We start from the raw sequence: 22,007 nt of genomic DNA, 5'->3' as shown, positions 1-22,007 counted from the left end.
GCTGTGCTTCCCTGGTGTCAGCTAACCCCTGCCACAGCCTGTTTCCACCTCGCTCCCAGCTCTGGCTCCATTTTAGTAGCTCCCAGGCAGCTGCAGGATCCTCCTTTTCTATCATTACTCCCCACCACTGCTGCCCCGTGCCCAGGCTGGTGCCTGGCCTCCTTCAGCGGCAAGCAGCCCCAAGCGTTCTCATCACAGCCTCGGAAGAGCCCATGGGGAAAACAGGGATGAAAACCATATCAAGCGGGGTGGGGGAAGGAGGGAAAATACAATATTGGGGATCAGTGGCAGGAGGCCAAATTTTCTCCTTTGCCTTAAGTGCCCTGACTTTGTCACAGGGCTGCAAAAATGGTGTGAGTGCACAAACTCAGCTCATCGCGGAGCCAGGGCTGTTCATGGGGGTTTCCTCATTGCCCTCCCCTTGCTGGAGCCTGGGAGGAGTCGCGTGCGCGCACAAGTGTACAAGTACGCTTAAATCCTTAATGATTTAACCTCCTTTCAAAGTGAGGTCAGCAGAGATGGAGGAAGGCGCATGGAAGAGAGGCAAGCCCCCCATGCTGGGACAGTTGCCCTGGTTCCAGCCCACCGCTGCTGACAGAGGCCCCGTACCCTGGTGGCTCCGAGCGTCTCACGTGAGCAGAAGGACCCTGGGAAGCAGCGGCTGAGCAGGGGGGAGCTCAGTGCCCATCGCCTTCCTGCCTGCAAGAGCTGACAGCAGGTTCTGGACTTAGGGGACCATGGATGGAGCTGGGACAGGGGGCTCCTGTGGTCATGCTGCCACCTGGCTGCTGCTCCATGTGGGACAAATCCCTGCTGGCTCTCCTCATCTAGCCTTTGGAAAAGCTGGGGAATTTCTGCCTTTGAAAGATAAAGTCTTATGGAAGAGAAATGGGAAAAGAGAGAATGAAAGATGAAGGGGGAGAGAGAGGGATGACCCTGCATTGGTATCTGCAGACTGTGGCTGCTCCAGTGAACCAGCTGGGCCCCCTGAGCCCAGGACCAGCCCCCAACACACACTCCCTGGTGACAATTTCCAGGCTGGATCTGCCCTTGGCAGCCAGGTCACCCTCCCGCTGACCAGAGGAAAGGGAGGCTGGTACCACTGCCCAGTGTCTGTCGGGAGCTGGACTCTCCTCGACACTCAGCTGGCCAAGAGGTACTCAGGTGGTCTGGGCATCCCATTGTCCTTGATAATGCCTTAAAAAGACACCATTCTAAAGCCAGTGACACCAGTGACAGTGACACCAGTGACAACTGTGTGTCCCCATGGCAGCAACACTGACCACAGCACCATGGCCAGGGTGAGTTTTAGACCCCAGAAAGGTCCTTTCAAACAGCATGACACACCTTGACATTCCTGAAGATGGGAATTAAGGACAGTATTTTCATGAGCAACCAGGATCCAGCCCATCGTCTCCCAGCATGTGAACGGTTCGGTGGGAGCTGTGCTTTTTGGGGTGGGAGCCTTACGCCTGGCAGAGCAAGGCAGTGCCCAGCATCCTCCCAGGCTGGCTCACTGCTGCCCAGTGATACCTGCATCTGCAGGACACAACTGGGATCCCCAGGGCAAGCCCGTAGAGCATTTGGCAGTGGTGGGACAGGAGAGACTCTGCAGTGCCCACTGTCACCTGTGCAAGGTGGGTCCACCACCACAGAAAAAGAGCCCACCTCCACAGAATGAGTGGGACCCCCTCAGCCTGCCCACTGCCTGGTGAATGTTACTGCCTGACTGGGAAACGAGCAGCAGGTAAGACCATACAGCCCCGAAGAGCACAAGGGTCTGCCATAAACGCCGGGCAGGTCCCCTGCCCCCAAAGAGGCGAACCTCCCGGCCATGCATTGACCACAGAGAGGTGCCCACCCTTCACTTTGGACTGAGCAGTCCAAGGTCAGTGAGAGCCAGGTCTGCCACGGGTACTCGTTTTAATATTCGATAAAGCTATTAAAATAGAACAGAATATTTTCAGTTGGCTACGTGGTGCCTCAGAGGATGTTTTGTTCCTCCTGCCTGTCCTGTCCCATGGAGGAATTAAAGCGCATTACAATTTATGATGAGCAATCTCCTGTTTTCTGCAAGCCCCTGCTCCTCCCCATCCCTCTCCCAGCTCTGTGAGCTACTCCACTCTCCCTTGGCACTTGCATCCGCCAATAGTAAAATGAATAACTTAGCGAATAAAGCAAAATAAACAAACAATTAAAGCCGCATTCCACAAGGTATCTGCTGACTGTTGAGCTCCGAAAGGCTGAGCTCAGCGCTTCTCGCTGGGGCTGTGTCTTGCGATCCTGGGGTCTGGGCTCCAGGACTGTTATAAATCACCGCCAGGAAAACACGCCGTACCGGCACTATGCAAAACCCGACCTCAACTTGCCAGTGACCCAGCGGCTGGAGTCAGGCTTTCAGCAGGTGGTTCCTTCCCTTCCCAAATTCCCTGTGGGATCCCCATCCAAGCCAGTGGGGACTCCTTGTCTTCAAGGAGGGGCTGCTTCATGCTTGGGATATTTCCCTGAACTGCTGTGAGGCTGGTGCCTGACGGGCAAACGGTACAGGCACCCCTGCACCGCCGCACCTTTTGGCAAGGGAGTGGCTCAAGGGTGCAGTGCCAAAGGCAGTGGCTGAGCTGAGCAGGGGAAGACGCTCAGCAGAGGGCCAGGGTGGTGAACGGCTCCCACAGCATGGACACATTCCCAAAAGCAACCTGAAGAGCAGATATGGTACCACCTGGGGGGCTGACTGCCCAGGGAGGAGGCCGCCAACAAGGATGGGCTGCTGAAGTCATAGTCACGGAATTACAGAAGGGTTTGTGTTGAACGGGACCTTCAAAGACCATCTAGTCCAACCCCTCCTGCTGTGGGCAGGGACATCTTTCACTAGATCAGGTTGCTCAAAGCCCCGTCCAACCTGACCTTGAACATTTCCAGAGATGGGGCATCCACCACTTTTCTGGACACCCTGTTCCAGCATCTCACCACCCTCGTACACTGTTTCTTCCTTACATCCACTCTAAACCTACTCTCTTTCCGTTTAAGACTGTTGCCCCTTGTCCCGTCACTATAGGCCTTGGTAAAAAGTCTCTGTCTTTCTTATAAGCTCCCTTTATGTACTGAACGGCTGCAATCAGGTGTCCCCCATCCTTCCAGAGAGTCCAGACTCAGGCAAAGTTGGCAGGTGGGGGGAACAGTGATGGCACCTTACCACCTCCATGGTCCCAACTGATCTGAGGGTCCGGTGTGAACAGCCCATGCCATGAAGAGCCAACCCTGCCAATCCCAGCAGGAGTCACGTGCTGACAGGTCCCAGGCAGGTGGATGTCAGCACACATGATTTCTTGAGAGCTGGGAGATGGGTGCTCTCCTGGCCAGGGGCTTGGCTCTCAGAACAGGCTTAGGAGCTGCAGCATCCAGCACCTCTCTACTCATGTGAACATGCCTCAGTTTCCCTATCTGGGCCACCACAGAGAAAGACAGTGATACTCTTTGATGCTCAATAAACAAAACAGAACTGGTAAACAACAGGGCTCCTAGTGACCATTACCCACAGCCAACCTGGAGAGCTGAGACAGGGAGCTCCTGGATCCCTTCACGACATGATCGTGCCAATGCTCACAGCCGCCTGGGTAGGGGATGGGTTTCATCACCTTATTTTATGGAAGAGGATGCTGAAGCAGGGAGAGAGGAAGGGGCTTTTTTGGAAAGCCAAGGCAAAAGTCAGTGTCAGGGCCAGATTATGATTCAAGGGCCAATGTTCAACTGGCCAACTGTCCCTCGGACTCAAACCACTGGGCCATGCCCGGGGAAGAGAGAGGTCCAAGCGAGGGCAGATCCAGCCTGCGGGGCTGTCTTCCACCTTGGCATTCCTCGGGGTCTTTGTGTGACTTACTGCTTTGCAATTTTATTACATTTTTATTGATCCATCCCCTGCAGCCTCAGCACATCTGCTCCAGCTGCAGGAGCCCCGCTGGGAGGTGTGCTTATTTACACAGCTGCGAAGGATTTCCCCAGTCAAGTTCATTAACTACATGAAGGAGACGCGCTGTTCTTTCTCATTATTAAGAGATTTCTGCCACAGAGGCCTCCCCCTGCCCCCTGTCCTCACTAGACACTTCTGCAGGACACAGGAGGACTGACTTCGGGAAGAGGGGAGTGCTGCTCTTTGGAGCATCGACCAGCTCGCATCCCTTCTGCCTGTGCAGAAGCTGGAAGCTTTACCTGCCTGTGCAGGGAGGACTGCCCTGTTTTCTCCCCATTAGGTACCAGACACAAACAACTGCCTTTTCTTGTCTGTCTTCCTCTTTGCTCCCTCAGCAGTTAAGGAAACAAACTTGAGGAAAGAAGCTGAGCCGCTGGTATTGTTTCTGGCAGAGTAACAAAGTCAACGGGCAATTGCACAGGGGTAAGTGACTCAGGATGGGGGGCACGGCAGGACGGTTGTGGGCCAGCGCTGAGGACAGCCGCCTGGAGGGATGCATATCGATCTGCAGTCGTGTGAGGGCGAGGCAGCACGCCCCAGGAGCTCGGAGCGGGCAGCCTGTGGGATCTGGGCTAGCGGAGACAGTGACTAATTGCCCACCAGACCACTTGGACCACGAGACCTGTTGCTGCAGAGAGTGAGGGAGAGCAAAGCCCTGCATGTCCCTGCTCCAGTTCCACCTGAGCCCAGGGATGCTCAGCCCAGCCCCAGCACTCACCTCCACGGTATGTTTTCCAGGTGTAGTACTTCCCTCGGAAGGGGACGTTGTCAAATTCGGCACACTGCAGCTCTCGGAAGTCCTGGGAGCCCGGTGGGCAGTCCTGCAGCCACACAGCCAGTGGTCAGCGTGTTGGCGGGAGCGGCCTGTCTTATCTCCTAGGAGGGCAGGAGCTGCTACAGGGCTCCCAGCTGCGACTAACACCAGCCCTTTGAGGAGATGGACATCAGCCATGACAACTGGACACTGCTACAGTATGGCAGGAGCATCCTTCTTGCTAAGCTAGACACTATTTGAAGACTAACGACACGAGCCCTTGGGCCCCAGCTGGTCTGTCTGCAGATGCAACACTTGCTCTTGTGAGCAATCCTTTAAAAGCTAGGTGCAGAGCCCAGGGGAAGCAATGGGGAGCCATCTATTTTCCTTATCACCAGCCTGTGGATGTTAAAGCTACCATTTCTCAGGTCCAAAGCTTCATTAAGCTTCTGTGCAGCACAGTTATTTCTCTGCTCCCCTTGAGGTTTAACCCTCAGCCCTGGGAAGCAGGGTGCTACACCGCATTTTCATGAGCCTGACCAGGCCTGCACTTGCAGCATGCGAGAGGCAATCGCTGTCACGTTGGTGCTGGAAGCCTCTGATCTCTCCTCCTTTGCTTCGTTATCTTTTCGGGCCCCTTCTTGATGCTGAAGCCCCACAGGCATGTACCGCCCACCCACCCTCTGAGCCAGCTCGCAGCCGGTGCAGGCGTGCATCGTCCTGCTCGGCTTTCCCCGTTGCGGGATCGCTGCCGGCACAATGTGGCTCACCCCCACCCAGCTGCCTCCTTCCATGGGTCCCATGGCTGCACCTAACACCCCACATCCGCGCGGAGAGGGCTCATCCCCACCTCCTCGCTGAGACACAGAGCTGCCTGCCTCGCTGGCAAAGCCCTGCTAGCCCACCGCTGCTCCTCGCCCCAAGCCCAGCAGTACTCACGTCGGTGTTGCAGGACCGGTACCGCTTCCGCTCTCCCAGGCAGTACTTTCCTCCGATCGTGGGCCTGCCAAACCAGGGATGAGAACCAGCTTAGGGCAGTGACCTGCATTTGCAGCAGGTGGCTGCCCCAGGTTTGCAGGAGCACCATGGCTTTTCCCACCCCTGCTCCACTGCCTGGAGGGGCTATTGCAGAAGCACAGTGCCCCCGCAGACCCCACATGCTCAGCTGTAAGTGCACAGTGGAGTTGTACAAGTGGCTTTGGGTCTGTGGCTACAGACCCAACACCAAAGCAAGAGCACTGTGCTGCTGTGAAAGCAGGACATGGGACTTGTGTGCAGGAGCCAAGACCCTCCCGGGAACTGAGCGCAGAGCTGCACAGGCACCTAGTTGTTGCCTCCTCTGCTGACCCAAACAGCAACACTGTACAGCCAGGACAAGGCAGGGCCATGCTGGCATGGCCACGCGCTTGTACACCTACCGCGGGCTGTCGCAATGGCGAATGGATGACGATACGCCTCCGCCACATGTCCTGCTGCACTCTCCCCAGGACGACCATGCTCCCCAAGCACCATCCACACCCTCCGGTCGGGTGCCGAAAGGCACACACTCCCTCTTGTAGCACCACTGTGGAAAGACAGAACTTCAATCACCCTGAGCACAAGGTCTCCTCCTCCCAGAGCACTCCCCAGCCTCAGCCGGACATGGCAGTGGGTTCAGGGCTGGGATCTGGTTTAATCCTGTGAAATCTGAACTCGTTGCTGTGCCGACCTGGGAGCCGAGCTCTCCATTGCAGAGGGCATTCACCTCTCCCCAGGCACCCTCTCCTCCGAGTCACGCTGTCAACAATTTGCACATGCTGCATACCCAGGGTTCATAAGGGTGCTGGGACCAGTGCCCCCACTCCCAATCCCTGGTGCACCATCCTGTGGGGCAGGCAGCCACGGGCAAGTGGGTCACATCCCCACTTCTCTAAAGGGGTCCCAGGCACCTGGATCAAACAGGGTGACACACGTTGCGAACAGGAACATGTAAGAGCATACACCTCACTGCCTACAAAACCACGTGGCAGCAAGTCTCAGGTGGGACTCAGACTGGAGCTACTGCCGCTGGACAACAGGGCCAGGATCCCTGGGGGACACAGATACCTCCACCACCAGCTGCTCCCTCCCAGGATGCAGTCAGTTTTGTATGTGTTCTGTGAGCTCAAGTTGCGGTCAATGTTTTAAAATGATCCAATCTGCAAAGGGTCCAGGTTAAAATAAAGTTTTGATTGTAACGACAACATTGTTGTGTCATTGTTCTGCTGAGCATCCTTAAAGAAGCTGCCTGTCCCCGACCTGCTCACAGAAACTTGCCTATGAAATATTTCCCTTGGACCTGGAAAGCATCCTGCACCCCCTGGAGTCAACAGTGATGTAAGGAGCGGGACACTGCCAGACCTGCTGCCGTTCTCCAGGCACGGTGCCGGACACCACGCCTCGGGGGCTGAGATAATAACAGGAAGGAAGAAACCACTATGCGCTCCTTCCAGGGGCCGATAACCCACCCTGGAGATGCTGGCATGGCCTCTCCCAGCTTCTTCTGAGCCAGGCTCTCCACAGGCAGCACAGTCGGCAGGGAAAAATGAACCATGGCCTCCCACGACACTCAGCTAGCGACCTCCTTCCACACCAGCACCTTTCCAAAGGTGTGATCCCATGCAGAGAAGATGCTGTGCAGGCACAGCCTTTCTGGCATCCCTGCTGATGCTCCAGACTGGAGGTACTGGGGTTGCTGCTTCTGCAGGAAGAGTCTGACTAGACCCTGCAAACCCCCCACCATGCACACAGGGCTCCCGAAAGCATCCGTGGTGGGCTCTGCCCTTGCACCCTGGCTGCCGGGAGCAGACGCTGGCTCGCTCTCCTGCGGCAAGCACAGACATGTGCTGGCTGCGAGACCAGATGTGAGTTGGTGGCATGTGGGGAGGGAGGATGTGTAATGAAAGGCATCCTCACAGGGTGCACTGACTATAACCTGTGCAACAAGTGCTTGGATTAATGGAAATTTTCAAAAAAAGGTAAAAGAAAACCAAAACAGGCAAGAAAGGAGCAATAAGACAGTGGACCCGCTGTCTGAGCAGCTGGGCTGCTTGGGGCACCCCTAAGGCAGCAGAAACTACCACCAGATCTAGGCCTGAAGTCACCCACTGTGGGTTCTTGGGGTAAGACAGGTGAAGCCATAACAACCACAGGGGATCAGTTAAAAAAAAAAAAAAAAAAGGGAGAATTTAGGAGCAGGAAACAACCAGAGGTCTGGGATGTGGGTGCAGCCATCCAGCAGAGCTTGGCTCAGTCTTCCCTCTGCCCTGTTTCCCCAGTTAGGTGGCAGAGCACAGAAACTCATCCTATCTCTCCTTTAATCTTGCATACCTTAAATATCTTCTACACCCTGATCCTTCCCTCTGCTCTCCCCAGCTAGAAAGGGAGAAGCCAGGGCAGACCTCAGAGAACTGCTCCAGCCAAGGGTCTGAGGGCTTACGTGGCCAGCGACCACAGGAGCCACTGGCCAGGAGCTCCAGCTGGTGAAGGTGCAGAAATTTAATACAAAGGTGCATCTTCTTTCACCCAAGGATATCAAATCATCGTTTCAGCCCCACAAACTGTCTACTCCTTTTCAATCTAATTTCCAGTAGAACCAAGATGACTGTTTGCAAAGAATAATGCATTTGTCAAAGGTATCCTCTGTTCTGCACATCAGCTTCTCCAGCTTCTTAAGGATTCAAAATTATTCTTTAATTTCTTGGGAATTATTTTTCCTCTAGTGGAAAAACACATGTCCATTTAATGGAGAGTGTCCCAGCCCTGATTCTCCATTATCGCAATTATTATTCAGTTTGCAAAGGCACTTTGTTTTATCAGTGCTACATGTTCACTTTATGTTGGCGCAAATAGGTGTAGGAGGTGCAGGGCACGCAGCAATATGATCAATCAAGTCAAAATTCACTTTCAAAACATATGGTCATGAAAAATCCTACCCCTCCTCTCAGCTGAGTCTGAAAAATGAAGGTTTCATCATAGCTAGCCTGGCAAGGCAGTTTTTCACAAATTCCTATGAAAGCATGTTACAAACCCATTGTTCCTCCTGGGAAAACTGGGGCAAAAATAACTTCTCTCAGGACAGCCAGGAGACCTCAGCAGACCTGAGAACAAGATGTTCATCTGAAGCATACGGCACTGCTTGTGGTCACCTTACTGTGCCTCCTAGGCAAGACCAAGAAGCTCACTGGAGCAAGGACTTCATATTCTGCATTTCCAGCAATGTGCAAGATGATCTGTACTTTGGGGTGATCATGGGCCCCTGGGCTCCTTGGCACATTCCAGACTCCCTCCGTGCCGGCGGGGAGGGCTGGGGGTGGCTCCAGGCTCTGGGAGGCAGGGGAAGACAGAATGGCGGGTGCTCTTAAATCAACTCCGTGCTCACCAACACAAACAAGAATCCCAGTTATTGCTGGAAGAGGGATTCAGCCACTCACTGTCAACTCGCTACGGTGCCCCGGGCTTCCTTACCCCCTTTTCAATGGTGTTGGTTTGGCATATGGTCCCCTCAGCAGCAGGGATGCTGTTTGTTATGCAGCGGTTGCTTTTACTCAGACACCATAACTCACTGCAGACTTCCTGGAAAGAGAGAGATTTTGGGGGAGAGAGGGGGAGGGAGGAAGAAAGAGACAAAGAAACAAAGCCAAGATTACGATTTGCTTGTGCTAGGGGCTGTGAGGCTGGGGCAGCAGCACGCCGGTGTGCTTGAGAAGAACCAGCTGGGCTGGGACACAGGGACAGGAGTGTTTTCAGCATGGTGGGGGGAAAATGGTATCAAATCTTGCAAGGTGTTGCCAGCGTCAGTCACCCCAAGGCCACTGACAGCTCGCCTCCTTCTCTGAACTAAGCCTAAGCACTTCTCCTGCAGCTGCGGTTCTCTGGATTTGGGAGGTTCCACTGCACTCAGGTGACAGAGCCGGCTCCCCAGCCAGCCTCCACAGCCAAACCTGGTCTTTGTGCCACAGAGGACACATCTCCTTGGACATCCCGGTGAGTCCTGAGCTAATCCCGCTGTGCTCCACCTGACCCCTCTCCCCAAGGCTGAGGGTTGTTCTCTTTTTTTGGGTCTGTGCAGTGGAGGCTGGGCACAAGGGCCCATTCCTAGCACCTGCCATGAGCATCTGTATGCCACGTGGGTCCAGATCTGCCATCCGGATCCAGATCTGCCATCCGGATCCAGATCTGCTTCTGCGGGAAGCTGGGACTGCCTGGGAGCATCAACACGGCATATCTGTCACCTCCTGCTATAGGACCGCACTGCAGATCACAGTGTGACTACCTTGTGTACCAGCAATCTCCAGCCAGCCTAACAGTCCTAAAGCTAAAGGGAAGACTCCTCTGGAAGATTTAGAGCCATTTTCAGAATAATCAAAATAATGCTAGATACTGAGCAGCTCCAGAAGTGGGCACTTCTGCTCTCTGTGTCTGCTCGGTACGGTTGGGTCCACTGAGTGATACTGGGCTGAGGACTCCAGACCTCTTTCTAGGATGTTTCCTGAGCAGCAGATCCTGAGCTTCAGCCCATCCTGACCTCTCAAGAGTGCCAGGAAACAAAAAGCTTCACTTGGCTGTTCCAGAACCCACTCAAAAATTAGGTCCATGACAGAGACTCTGCAAAGTTGTCACAGTTGCTAATCAGAAAGTCCAGGCCCTTTGAATGTGCTCTGCCACTAAATCAACCAGGCTGGACTTCAACACCTGCAAACTGTAAAGCAACACCTAAAATCCAGAGCTGAGTGTCCTGCCAAGTCACCATCCTGCTCCTATTCCTACTGAAACAAGCCTATGGAAAACTTGCTGCTTTTCAGAGCGCAGCTCGCTGTGACTTAGGTTACACTTGAAAGTATTAAACAGGTTCACATTGTCAATGAAGGAAACTGTCTCGAGATGGAGAACAGAGCCTGAACAGCCATGGCTGCTGCTAATGCACTGCCAGCACAGGCCGGTGCCACCGTCAGCGCACGCCAGTGCCGCAGCATGGGCTGAAAGACCCGGCGTGCTCTGCGCGGCATGCTCCGGTGCCGGCACAGCGACCGCCTGGCCTCCTGCCTGCCTGCCCGCCCGCCCCTAGGGCACTGTGACCTACAAGACAGCTCCCACAGGCCGCCTGCCTCCAGTCAGGTAGCAGCCTGTTCATCATGCCTCCAGGCTTGGTTCAGCCTTCCAGCAAGGCATTCCTCCACCCTGCCAAGGGCTGTGCTCTAACAGTAACCGATACCCCCGCAGGACAAACTGACTGAGCAACTGGGAATCCTCTGTGCTGGTACCAAGAGGGGCGAAAAGGTGAGCTTGGGAATTCTCTGCTTCCCTCCTGTTTCCAGAGTTGTAACAGCAGAGTGCCACAGGGCGAGCAGCAAAGGAAAATACTGCGGAGTCTGCGCTAAGGGCTGCAGCTCCAAGATGCAATGGGATTTTGGTTCCCAACTCCTTTGCCAAAGCCCAGATGCAGCTGGCTTTAACCAGTGAAAGGAGGAAGCCTCTCAGTCTTTGAAAGGCATCTACCCCTCCATACTGCTCTTGCAGAGCCAGTGTGACTACCGGGAAGTAGGAGCTCCTGTATAGTTTCTTCTCTCTGTGTCACCAAGGGAGAGGACTTCACAGCTTCAACCAGTGCCATCTGTTTGCTCTGTCCACATTATACCTGTTAATCATCCGCTCTGTACTCGCATGGAGGAAGGCATGCTGCCGTGTTTGCACCATCACCCTGGACTTTGTTTATATGGGGCACAGGATGGGTGGACTTAAATATTTACCCAGATTTATCTGCACACACTCGAGCCCTTACGCTCTTTGGGTTTCTCCCAAACTGGACGCAAGACAGGCTGGGCTATAGAGGGGTCATCACAAGGACATCTTGTGCTTTTCTGAGCCTTGTATATATACAGGAAGTGTCTGCCCAAGTTAAAAATTAGCTGGGAAACAAGCATGTAAACGTGGAAAGTTTCCATTCCACTGCCTCTGGCTTAGCTGAAGAGGGGCACAGACCGCAGTTGGTAGCACCTGACATCAGATAGCATGTCCACATTATTCGGACCCAGACTTCTCCTCCTGCTGCTCTGGGCATCTCACGAGACTGCGTCTGCCCCATAACCAGCAGGCTCTGGGCCCCTGTGCCATGCTCAAAGACAGCACTGGACCAGGGAGAGCCAAACTTCGCCTTTTGTTCACCAAGATGAGCTGATGAGACCACACCAGGAGGTGGTTTAGTGTTTAACTGTACTAAATAGATGGAACACTCAGAGTGATAAACTGGTTCACATTGGGTCACTTCAATGGCAGCGTTGGGCTTGCACTTACATGGTTGCAAGAGAAACTAAACCCTGATCTGATATGGTCCCTCCTTCACAGCTTTCCAGGGCTTAGAGTAGGGTGGGTACACATACATGTGTGTCCATCAGACAACACAGCTGCCCACGGATCTCCACTGCTGGCTCCTCTGTGTTCTCTAGAGGAAAATGGATGTGTTAAGGAGTTCAATTAGCCCTTCAGTGCAGATGCTTCCCCCTCACCGCTATGCTCAGATAGTTGGCAATGTCCACTATGTTAAGAACAGCAAAACATCAGGCTGAGATCCAGGAAGAGTCGTTTCTCCTGAAACAACTTTTCCTTTCAGTGGTTTCCTGGATTCAAAGATCAGGGGATGACAGCATGGTGGCAGGGGTAGCTTGGATGGGCAGCTGTCCCTGAGACGTACCACATCAACCCACCTCACCTGGAAGAAAGACATTTCTCCTCCTAAGTTTGTGCAAGCAGCAGAATGACTTCTAGTAAGGATTATGAAAAGTATGTCTGTGTACAAAGCCCTGCTGAGTCTGGATGAGGGGACTGCAGCTTGGCTTTCAGCTACAACCCTTGGGGACCAGCAGCAGCCAAGGTATCAGGCAGAAGCAAGAGATCTCTTCTCACAAGACTAATCTGACCGAAACTGAGATGGGGTCAACCTTTGTGGATGGGAAACAACCTCCTCTGTCCTCTCACAGGGAAGCAAGGCAAAAAGCTCACAGGGAACATGCCAGTGCCCTTCATTTGAAGCAGGACAGCAAAGCGATGTGGGCAGCAGAGGAACAGCCCCATGGCCCTTTGCCCTTGTAGCCCCCGTCCTCCACCCCCTGGGAACCGATAGTAAAGCAGGAAGGCTCTCTACCCCGTATTTACACTGGCGAGATTTAACTCCGTACTGGAAACGGCACTGCTCATCTGCATCGTAGGCTTGTCCTGGAGCCACCGTTGGGTAGATAAAGTCTTGCTTGGGAGGAGCATTGTTCAGGCATAATCCCATCCCAGAGCTGGAAACAAGAGATGAGAATCAGAGCTCAGAAAGGCTTGTAGGAGAGCATCACAGGGGAGGACCAGCAGCAGGCACTCCCTGGCTCCACACAGGGCTGAGCTCTCACATGCTTGGCTGCTTGCAGGGAGAACTCTACCAGCCTCCTGTGGGCAAAATCACTGCTGAGAAAGTGCTCTGAAGTCTTTCTATCTATGCCCTGGCGTCCGAGAAGCACACGCTGGTTCCTAAGTAACTCTAGAAGTTTTAGTCTGAGGGTTTTGCAGGCTATCACCAGCCCCGGGCTGTCCCAACAGGTTCTGGGGCCAGTAGACAGTGCATGTGTCCAGGACCCTTGTGTGGGCAGCGGGTACGAGGAGGGGCTGCCCTCTCACCCCACGGCTGCAGAGCCTCAGCCGAGAGCAACCGGAGGTGCTAAGCACGGAGAGCCCCTGCTCTCCAAGCCTGTCCTTCTGCATGCCAGAGCTTTGTAGGAGCGTCCAAATTTTGCAAGAAACATGCCTTTCCCTCCCCCTTCCTTGCTGCTCTCTGAGCGCTCCCTAAATCAAGGCCCCTTGTCACCACTCCCCCAGCCCCGAATCCTGGGGTCTTGCATGCACCACGGCCCCATCCTGGCAGAGGCTCCCGGGGCCATGCTCAGGCTGGGGCGGGGGGGGCAGCCAGCATGAACCGCAGAGAGGGCCAACATGAACTCGCCATCCTCCGCCAGCCCCGCCGAGACCTCGGGGTTACCGGAGGACAAGGCAGCCTCTGCCACGGTGCTTTCTCGGCACTGTCCGTGCAACGTGCCTCGCTGCAGTGCATGTCCAGGGGTCAAGAGCGAGGGGGACAGGTTTTGCTGTGGCCAAACGTGAGCCGCCAGATGTGGGATTTGGTGATGAGCCACACGGTGTGGCCAAGCTTTGCGGACCAGTGGGGCAGGCGGTAGCCCCTCAGGGAGGCTCGCCTTTGCTGCTCTTCTCGCAGCGTAACAGCAACAGCAGTGTCACTGGTAGAGGTCTGGTATTCAGACTCCCCAGGGACTTCCCTCCACAGTGACCCCACACATCTGCTTCTGTCAATTGTGACTCAAGTCCTACCCAGTCCTTCTGTTAGGTAGTACCCGGATCCTACCAAAAACCTCACCAAAACTGATCCTGACTGCTCATTTTGTGATAGAAACCCTGGGGACTGCCTGATGCCTGGACCAGAAGCTCTTTCAGGCTGCAGAGGCATGACTTGGGCAAGGTGACAATATTGAAACTCTGGGACTTAGGAGCCTAAGTCCCTTCTACTGAATCCTAAAGGTGCTTTGGAAAGAAAGCAAAAACCTTTCTCCTATGTTGCTTGTTCACACCTGAAAACTCTCCTCCTCAGTGTCTGGAGAAGCTGCCTACACCATCCAGACCCAGTCCTGACTCCAGATCCTCCTTCCCCACCACACCAACCCTTCTCTGCAGTTCCTGGCTAAAGTTCAGAAACATCCAAATGCCTCCAGAAGCTATTGATTTATTTGTGAAGTTTCTGGAAGTGGGGAACCTAAATAAAGGTCTCACAGCTGCAAAGTAAAATGGGGTTAGTATCTTCATCAGGCAAGCAAACCATGGGAAAGGCTAAAGGAATGAAGGAAAGCACATGCTTCAGGATAGGATGAGGTGCTGGGAGACAAGACAGAAGGTGCATGGACTGCGCGCTTTGGGTTTACCCACTCCTCACAAGCAACTGTGAGAGGTTGGAGGTGTGTATTGGTTGCAAGGTAGAAGGAAGGTCAAGGTAAGAATGATTCCTTACTCCAGGAAGCTAGTGATGTAATCCCTGCTGCATGTGGACCATACGAACGGGTTGGTCTTCATGGTGATGTGAGCAGCCATAAGCTTGGCTGTTTCTTGCCCACGGGAGCCACAGCTGTTGCCGACCCCATCATGATTCATGCCAAATCTAGAAAGCATCACCAAGGCAATAGAGAGATGATCAGCTACTGCATTTTTGACCCATCTGAGTCTTCCACAGGAAGGATTTTTCAGTTCCTGTTGGCAGGAACAAACCAACAGGGGTCCTTCCCTGTGATGGCCACTCCTACGGACTCTTCTAGCACAGTACTCACGTGTGGCCAATCTCGTGGGCAATGGTGAAGGCTGTGGCCAGGCCAATGTCCTCATTGATGCTGCAGCTTCGTTCTCGTTCGCACATCCCACCAACAGGGGCTAGGCCTAGTGAAACCAGATAGAGCTGTCACACAGGGTCAGCACAAAGCATCTATAGGGGACATGGGTGGTATCTGGGGACTAACTGATGTGCTTCACACTCACTGACACTGAGCACAGCCTGCTGTCAATAACAAGTTTCTTCACAGCAGTTGCACTGGGCTTTGGGACGGACCCATGACTCTTACGGGCTTTGGGCACATAGTTACTCAGCACTGTTGACTAAATTAATGATGATAGGCTTGGAAATGCTAAGAGTGGGTCAAGATCCTCTAAATATCCAAACCCCAGACTGTGTGCAGAGGGGGAGCAGTCCTTGTCACAAGACCGGCACTGCTGGTGGGGGAACCTTAGATCAGCTGCACCAGCACTTGGGCATCTGAACGCGGCCAGGGCAGCCTGGACAACTGAATAATGCGCACTTGGTTCTGGCTGACAGTCACCATGATCAGGAATCCAGCCTGACTCCACCTGGAGGGCTGGATCATGCAGAAATCGCCCCTGAATGATGGCAACAGATTCCCCCAACCCACTGTCCCACCACCACAGGCTGTGCCCGCTGCACTGGCCCAGGGAAGGAAACAGTCTCTGTTAAAGGAACAAATTAAGCCGTCATGGCACCTCCAGCCTCAACCTTCCTCCCAGGCACCTCATCTGCAGCTGCATCAGGTCAGTTATCCACCAACTTTTCCTTTTTAACTGCACTGATTCAGAGCAGTAATCCCTCCCTGCTTAGTCTAGACCAGGGCAAGACAAATTAGGAGCTATGGCCAGAGAGAGCTGCAAGGTCTGTCTGTGTCTAGCAGTTTAAATAAAGAACTCCCTTTATAGTCATCACAAAAAAGTCTTATTTCTCTCTGCTAAGCCAGGAATACTCCACTAGGCTATGGACCAGCCCTAGATGCGAGTGGTTCTTAATCATCAGGCTGGACCTGACCCAGGGATGTAATGGAGAAGCGTTCCAGAGCCCATCTGTCCTCTGGGTTGCTGCTTTAGTGTTTACAGAAGTAAGGAGGCTACACAGTCGACTGGGCTGGAAACCACTGGCCTGTTCCTGGCTCCACTGCCAGTGCTCGCAGCAGCATTGGGCGAGCACTTTCCCTCAGCCTGCTCACTAGGAAAGGCGGATGGCACAGCCCACCCTCGCCACGCTCCCGAAGATGCATGTGCTGGTGAGAAGCGCTGCCGAAGAGATAGCGAAATCCTGCCTACCCAGGGTGCCACACGGTTTATTCTTGTAGATGCAAATGTCGTATCTGCAAAGAAGAGAAGGCAGCATTAAGCACACTTACAATTTTGGTGGCTCCAAAATTGAGCATCTTCATTTTACTGATGTGTCCACATCCAAAACACTTCCAAACAGCCCATGGCTTATGCAACACTTCCAGAATGAGAAGTACTGACTGTAACAGGTAAGACACCTCTGATCTGTATTGTACAACACTCATGTTCCCCAGGCTGAGACTCACTGTGGATTTTTAATGACAGCTCCTGTCTCTTAACTACAGGGCAGTGCTGCACAGGGTCAGAGGTTTGGTTTTCATGAAATGTGGTAAATCAGCAGATACAATGCTATTCCAGCCTTGAAGCTCTTTGGCTTTGGGCGTGTGATCCAGCTCTGCTTACTAGCATCCAGTGCACTCCTGAGAGCCGGGCACTTCTCTGCCGGGATGCACTGGGCTCAGAGATCTGCCCCACCAGTGCAGGGTGGAAAAGGACAGGGCCAGCCTCCTGTCTGTAAACTCAGGTCCCTTGCAGCAAATTGTATCAATCAAATAGGTAATTCTGAATTAAAAAAAAAAAATAAGGAAAACATTTCAGTTTGAAAATGTGTTCCGTTTCAAAACCCACTGTGGTTTCATTAAAATGCTAAAGTGATTTTTTTTTTTTTTCAGTTTAGTTCTTTACTGAGAATTTTCCAAACAAATTCAATATGGGTTGATTCAAGATGACTCTTCCCTCCGTTCCTGGCCTCGACTTCCAGCCATTACATCAAGGAATCCACTGTTTGCACACTGCTAGCGGTGTACAAGGAAAAGCTAAACAAGGACAGCAAAGTAAAATCTCCTCCAAATTGAAATGCAGCACCCTTGCAATGGGACGCAGCAGCAGCTCCAAAAGAGACCAGTTTGGGCCAGAGAGCGAATAATACCATTTAATTGTGGAGACGAACTGCATGCCCTTCCCATCTCTGTTCAAACACCTTCTCCAGAAGGTGAGACTCCCCAGACATTTAGGTCTTTGTAAAATCCAGGCTGAAAGGGGCAAGGCTAACACTGAAATCCGCACAGGGCGGGCAGGCGGGGGGACAGGCGGCAGCCAGGCTGGGATGCCCCAGAGCTGGGCTGGGGTACTGCTCCTTAGCCCCGAGGTGCATTTCAACCTGCATGCGAGCTGGGCTCGGAGCACCGAGGATGATGACCACAGTGCAGGTTTGGGGGACACGCACACGGCGAGCAGGACCATCCAATACCGCTCACCCCGGTGGCCCCGGGGGACGAGAGTGGGAGGAAGCAAGCTGATAGCACACAACGGGTTAAGCGTAACGTGTTGCTGGTGATGGCTCCTGTCCCTTTGGCCCCTGGTGCTCTCTGGAAGTGTCCAAACCTCTCACCCCTGGCAGGAAACAGAGTGAGTGAAAAACATTTGTTGCTTTGTTTTGAGCAAATACCGTTAAAGCCTTCGGAGGCTCTGGTTTGACACATCCCTGCAAGAGAAAAAAGCCCACAGCTCAGCAAGATGTTATCGGGAGATGGGGAATTTATTAGAGACGGATGCGCTGGTGCTGTCCAAGCCTGGCGCAGCCGGCCCGGTGAGTCGCTTCGGGTTAGCTCAAACATCTGGTGGGAGGCCAAAGAACTCGGAGCCGGAGTTTGCATCCCACATGTGTGGTGGGAGGGAAGAAAAAGCAGATGCCGCAGCCACGGGAGGATGAAAAGCTGGGGCCAAGGGGCCTTTTGCTCACTGTTCCCCTGGTGCTTGATGGCCCTCATCTCATGAGCTCTCCGGAAGGGATGCACCAGGCTGCACATGGGCTGCCGCTGGGAACTGGAGCAGGAGAGCGGTGCACGGTGCCAACGAAACCAGCTCCCGCTTGGAGGCTCCCCTCTCCAACGCTTTTATTTTATGACTTTCTTCCACTCCACAAGAGGGGGAAAAAAAGGCACAAACACATCCTGGGTTTGCCTTTGGCTTCTCGCAGGCTCCTGCCCCTCTGCCCAAGCAGGGTTTATGCAGGCAGTGGAGAGCTAGTGTTCCAGGCACAGCTGGCAGCACCACCGGGTGCCTTCTGTCCTTTCAGCTCTCCCTTCAGCACCCTCTGTCCACCTGGCTGCCCCTCTGTTCCTTCCACTGTCCCTGTCACCCTCGCTGCACCTTCTTCACTTCTGACCATCCACCTGTCCTTCCAGCCATCCCTCCCGTATCTTCTGCTGCTCCAAGCTCAGGTCCGCATCTATTCTGACAGGGGTTATTTGTCCTGCATGTGAAGGGTCAGACCCCTTCACCCAGCTCTAGAGGTCTGATTCAGCATCCAGATTAAGCTGCTGACATAGACTGTTGTTACAGGAGTGCAGAGACACAGGCCGGGCAGGACTGCTCTTGTCCTAAGGGAGCTGGGATGAAGTCGTTACCTCAAGGGTGTCCACCTGCTACCAAGGAGAGAATTCAGCCCTACATTTAGGCACCTAAAAAGAGGTGAGCCAAATCCTATACTGGCTGGGGGCACTCTTGCCACTATCATGACGCTCAGGTCCCACTTGTATCTTCTTATCCATCTTTCACAGCAGGGGCAGATGGGGCTCTCTATTTCAGTAGGATGCCCGATGCTCCATGACTCTGGGGTGGGTTCCCACACATGCCCAACACTGCTGTCCACACCGCGCCACTGACTTCCGGTGCACAAGTATCTGTGGATGCCAACTAAGCTCCTTGAGAGCTCAACAAAGACTGAGGGAAAACACTGGAGGATGACTATCTGAGCAGCACCTATATGAACCACAATAACATAGTAATACAATTATATAATAATCGTATACAATAATAGATATATAATTGTATACAATAATAATAACACCACAACTATCTGAACAGCAATAATCTGCATCACTGCAAGGGAACTGGCAAGTGGCCAGCCTAAGGGACAGCCGCTGCCAGGCAGCTTGCGGGGGAGTGCATGGGAAGGAAGCCTCGGATGAACCACTTGGACAGAGATAGAGGACATCTGCACCTGCTGTGAGGACAGCACTGCCAGGGCCAGGCTCAGCCTTACCGGGTGATCAGCACTGCAGTGTCGTGGTTGGCTATGCCATTCTCAGGGATAGCATTCCCATTGCCATTCCTGTTCACAATGGATTTCTGCCACTTGCAGAAGCTGTCCAGGGATTTCCCGGCATGGTGGTTAATCTCCAGTGTGGGCTGGAATGGAAGCAATACGACAATGTGTTCCTAGGAAAGCTCTAATACGAAGGCACTGCCTATTCCCATGGCAGCAGGGCACTGACACGAGCCCAGATGCCCCCACCTTTTTTTGGAGGCCATAGGAAAGCAAGACTTTAGGAGGACTAAAGTTACTTAAACCTCCCTAAAGCCATCTTATCATAGAAACAGTCCTCAGAGTCCCAGAGGTCTCCTCAGCCCAGAGCCTGAATCCAGTCCTCAGCTGCCATTGAGAGGGTATGGTGTGCTGAGCAGACTGCACTGGGGGGACCTCCGGGGCTGGTATCTAGGGGGAACACACAGACCCACAAAGGAACTGAAGATGCATGACAGAAGTGGCTCAGCAAAGCCCACCTTACCTGATCCTCAGTGAGGAGAATCAGCCGGGTCACCAGTATATTGACAATATTGCCCAGACTCGAGTCCTGGAAAAGTTTGGCAACCTGACCTCCAAGAAACAAGAAAAGACGAGTCTTAAAAATGAGCTCGCTGGCTGGGTGATGGTGCAATCGGCAGGTGAGCTGGCATGTGCTGGGCACCCAGTGGAGGAAAACAGGGCTGACTGGTCAGTATGGGCTTCAGGGTCTGAACACAATCTTTTTAGATATCAGAAATGGGTATGGACTCCACGTTACCACTTGGATTGCAGAGCCATGTTCAGACCTTAGTGTCTCCTTCTGGGGAGATTCAAGCAGTGAAGCCGACATCCCATGGCACCTGCACCTTGCCTGGAAGGGTGGGGGAAGCTCCACGGTGGGGAAGGGGGGGGGAAGCCCCACGGTCCTGGCATCACACAGCCACAGGGATGAAGCTCTGCTGACTGCCCATGGGGCAGGGAACAACACAGCATCTTTTAGAAATCTGCCGTCACACGAGGGGTGTTTTACAGCAGATGAAACAGTTAGAAACGGTATTGTTTTAAAATCTGGCATTTGCTTTAGAAATGCAAACAGAGCAAGCCATGAAAAGAGATCCTGCAGAGGACAGGACAAAGAACCATCACAGAGGGGCTTTCAGCAGTTTGATGGATAACTTCCAAGCCTATCTCACCTCACAGGAGGATTCAGCATGGCCAATTCAGGCGGTTAATGCATCTAGCCTGGTATCCTGCTGCCAGCAATGACCCAAATCTGATGCTGCAGAGGAAGGTCTCTGCAGTAACCCAGAGACACGGATAGCGTGGTATGGAGGAAGGACGGTATTGCTCTCTACCCCTCATGCTGATCAGCCCCAGGCGTGAGAGCTCACCGTCCTTATGCTTTCCCATGTGTTTCTCAGCTTGGCTGGCCCTATTTGCAATGCTAATTTGAGATGAGAGATGCTGTTCAAAGAAAAGGCTTTGTTCTCCCAGTCCAGATCTGGCCTGTAGCATGGTCAGACGGGCCAGAGTTTACCTCTCCTACAGTGCCTCCCCTATACAACAGAGAGTCCCTGCAGGCTCCATAAGCAGCAGCAGTGTGTCAGGATTTTTGACCCAAACGTCTTGCTCTGGGGATGGGGAGAAGCCACTGCCATCGTGGAACAGATCTGGTTTCCCCACTGTGTTCCCATCCTGCTTGTCTTCTTGCAAGAAAAGCACGTGGCACTCTCTGCCAAACCCAGACATGTGAGGTGATGAACAGGATTTATTCCTGCTTGCTCCCTGCTGCTGGGTGTGTGAGCCCCTCAGGTCCCCCAAGGTTCATGATGTGGTTATAACACTTACAATATTCATGATGGCCAGGATGTACTGCTCTATGTCCCGCCGCCCGTGGTACCCCACCATCATTTTGTCAGCCACCACCAGGGTCTCCACATAGCGCTCCGTGCTGACGGATCTCTTCAGGGGCAGCTGGCCTCGCTGGCTGTGGTTGCCCGACGGCTTCAGAGGTGAGGGCTTCAGCGTCCGCAGCCACCAGTGTCTCCCTTTCCAGGGCTTTTCATCTGAGGAAGGAAAGATTTTTCTGTTGCCTTCCCACAGCAATTCAGCGGCACACAGAGGTGAGGGGAGCGCAGCTTGAGCTTGCTTTCAGGGAAGGAAGGGCCATTGTGAGGCTCTTCATGCACCACACGCAGATCCAGCAAATGCTCCCACCACCGTCAGCCGGATCTGCTGAGGTCTTCCTACTGCTGCCCAGGGCTGTCCCCATGCTCCTGCGGGCCCCGCTGGCATCCTGCCTGCCCCCCTGCCCCCACATACAGAGGTGTGTGCCCGTCCTGCTGCAGCAGCCCCATGCACTTCACTGCCTCCGTGCTGCAAAGGCCTGCCTTCACCTCTGTTGCAGGGAAGAGCGGCGTGGATTTAGAAACTACACAGACATAATCTGAAAATAAAGTCATTGCAGATCATTTCCTCTTTCCTTTTCCTGCCAGGACCTGAATTTAGGA

The 22,007-nt window shown here is 53.5% G+C and overlaps 1 protein-coding gene across 1 annotated transcript in view; it reads right to left on the bottom strand.

Moving 5' to 3' along the window:
• ADAMTS10 (ADAM metallopeptidase with thrombospondin type 1 motif 10) overlaps nt 1-22,007 on the bottom strand; it is a 44,743-nt gene that overhangs the window by 9,794 nt on the left and 12,942 nt on the right. Inside the window, exons 4-14 of the mRNA XM_082010802.1 lie at nt 21,346-21,563; nt 20,000-20,083; nt 19,474-19,619; nt 16,416-16,459; nt 15,104-15,209; nt 14,791-14,937; nt 12,880-13,021; nt 9,207-9,314; nt 6,140-6,285; nt 5,661-5,724; nt 4,686-4,788 (exon numbers count right to left, since the gene is read on the bottom strand). Coding sequence (XP_081866928.1) covers nt 4,686-4,788; nt 5,661-5,724; nt 6,140-6,285; nt 9,207-9,314; nt 12,880-13,021; nt 14,791-14,937; nt 15,104-15,209; nt 16,416-16,459; nt 19,474-19,619; nt 20,000-20,083; nt 21,346-21,563 — 1,308 coding nt within the window. The remainder of the gene's footprint in view (nt 1-4,685; nt 4,789-5,660; nt 5,725-6,139; nt 6,286-9,206; nt 9,315-12,879; nt 13,022-14,790; nt 14,938-15,103; nt 15,210-16,415; nt 16,460-19,473; nt 19,620-19,999; nt 20,084-21,345; nt 21,564-22,007) is intronic.

Source organism: Phaethon aethereus (assembly GCF_964289735.1).
Source record: "Phaethon aethereus genome assembly, chromosome: 26".
NCBI lineage: Eukaryota > Metazoa > Chordata > Aves > Phaethontiformes > Phaethontidae > Phaethon > Phaethon aethereus.
This window is presented reverse-complemented; position numbering and strand designations above follow the sequence as displayed.